Source organism: Onthophagus taurus, chromosome 6 (assembly GCF_036711975.1).
Source record: "Onthophagus taurus isolate NC chromosome 6, IU_Otau_3.0, whole genome shotgun sequence".
Classification (NCBI taxonomy): domain Eukaryota; kingdom Metazoa; phylum Arthropoda; class Insecta; order Coleoptera; family Scarabaeidae; genus Onthophagus; species Onthophagus taurus.
The window spans coordinates 7,749,104-7,750,960 of record NC_091971.1 but is presented as its reverse complement, the minus strand read 5'-3'; the positions used below and the strand labels follow the sequence as shown (position 1 = coordinate 7,750,960).

At 30.5% G+C, this 1,857-nt stretch overlaps 1 protein-coding gene across 1 annotated transcript; it reads right to left on the bottom strand.

Moving 5' to 3' along the window:
- Positions 1 to 297: 297 nt before the first annotated feature.
- On the bottom strand, positions 298 to 1,465 carry LOC111427973 (UPF0764 protein C16orf89-like). Its single transcript, XM_023063355.1, has 3 exons — positions 1,264 to 1,465; positions 1,077 to 1,214; positions 298 to 1,028 (listed from the first exon to the last, which is right to left on the bottom strand). The coding sequence occupies exons 1-3, from the start codon at positions 1,463 to 1,465 to the stop codon at positions 385 to 387; spliced, it is 984 nt and encodes a 327-aa protein (XP_022919123.1). The 3' UTR covers positions 298 to 384.
- Between the last annotated feature and the right edge of the window lie 392 nt (positions 1,466 to 1,857).

Here is a 1,857-nt window from a genome sequence, read left to right as displayed (position 1 = left end):
ACATTAATGTAGTTCAAATCATTTTCTATATTAATTCCATTGCAAACTATATTTAGCTTATTTATTTTTAAATACCTTTTATTAATTATAATCTAAGCGATTAACATAATTGGCGGGTGAATTTTTTTAATAGAAGCTTCTGTCCGATTATGTAAAAAAAGCGCAGAGAAAACGATACTTTTGCAATCGCTGGTAACAATTTGCATAAGGCCTCCTACGAGATTTTCATAATTTATCATCGCCTTTAGAACGTGTTAGAGCAACCACACAGGGCGTCTAAGTGAACAAATGGCAATATTAAAAGAGTTTGGTATATAATTTATTTCCTTGTATACATGACAAGTTTTGAAGCATGCAAATCTCAAAACAGACACTTTACATATTCTATAGATTTTTCATTGTGTACGTTAAGTATCGCGCGTTAAGACTGAGGGTCGCTAAACCAAGCCCAGTTGTGTGGTCTATGCAACCAAACTCGATCACATTCGCCGTTCTTCTATATTTTTGATTTTTTAACTCTAAGGAATCTTTATAACAACCATTCTCAGTTTGCCAAATTATCGGTTTACTTCGCCATCTCTCAATAAGGAATTCCCCGTATCCCTCCATCCCGCAAAGTAAAAGTTGCTCTAAAAATAAATCGGTATTGGGAAAATTAAGATACTCCAACGTTTTTGCATCCCTCCAAATTAAAGAACAAAATTTTTCTATATATATACTTATTGACTCTTTAAGACCACATCTTATTCCACGAAACAATTGCATAAACAATAATCTATGCGTAATCACGTAAAGTGTGTCATTTCGATTTTCTAACATCAATACCGAACATTCACTTCCAATTTCGCAATCATTTTCTAATATTTCAGCTAAACACTGATCCGAAGATAAACCATGATAAGATGAAGATTTATTTTTCATGACATCATCAACTGTCCAATTAGAATGTAATCCGAAATCTTTTAGTAATCCTGATTTGAATGAAACTGACTTGTACCATAATTTCGGTTCCAACAAAGTATTTTTAACTAAAAAAAATTCTGTAATTGTATTGATAAATTTGAATCAAAACTTACATAAAAAATTGTATTCACCGCTGCCTCCCATAGAATTTTCTTTAAAAAGATTTATTAAGTTTTGACATCGTATTCTGAATGAATTAAATGCTGACTCATACATCCAAGGAACGTTTGGTAAAGATTGCTCGATTTGAGCTTAAATTAAAGATTAATAATACAATAAATTTTTTAAAATTATACTTACATAAAGCGAGGGTAATTCCAAAAAACGCGTCCAAATTAAGCTCATCGATGTAATCCTCCAAAAAATTTAACACCTGATTAATTGATTGCAACGTTACATCTAATTCATTTTCTTTTGAAACGATAACACCTTGCGTTAAAGTGTTGCATGAAACGAAAAAGAATAAAATAACCGATCCAGATATGAAATACAGCTTGGACATCTTTTGTGATACTGATAAAGAGAACCTATTTCACAGCTGTTTTATACACTCGGATTAATTACTTAGATAAACGCGTCATATATCGCCATGGATAACGTTTCAGTCAGTAGAATAGATCAATATGGACTGATTTATTTTATGTTATTGGATATGGGGGCGATTTTACTGACTTTATCAAAAAAAGTTTTCACTCAAAAGTTCTTTGTTTTTAAATTACTTTTATTTATTTTAGCTATAAATATAAATATCTCGTTTATATAATATTCATGAGATATTTTGTTGGCTCTTACAAACAAGAATGTAAATGCATCCGCTTCATGATTACTGCAATTAAGAGATTTATTCGGAATAATTACATATGTTGTAGTAAGCAAAAGTATATATTTGGAATT

Bases quoted from the DNA above. Each gene is read 5' to 3' on its own strand.
- LOC111427973 (XM_023063355.1), bottom strand. From the start codon at position 1,465: ATGTCCAAGCTGTATTTCATATCTGGATCGGTTATTTTATTCTTTTTC. The intron at 1,215-1,263 runs GTAAGTATAATT...CTTTAATTTAAG, and splicing joins TGGAATTACCCTCGCTTTAT to CTCAAATCGAGCAATCTTTA. The intron at 1,029-1,076 runs GTAAGTTTTGAT...AATTTTTTTTAG, and splicing joins CGGTGAATACAATTTTTTAT to TTAAAAATACTTTGTTGGAA.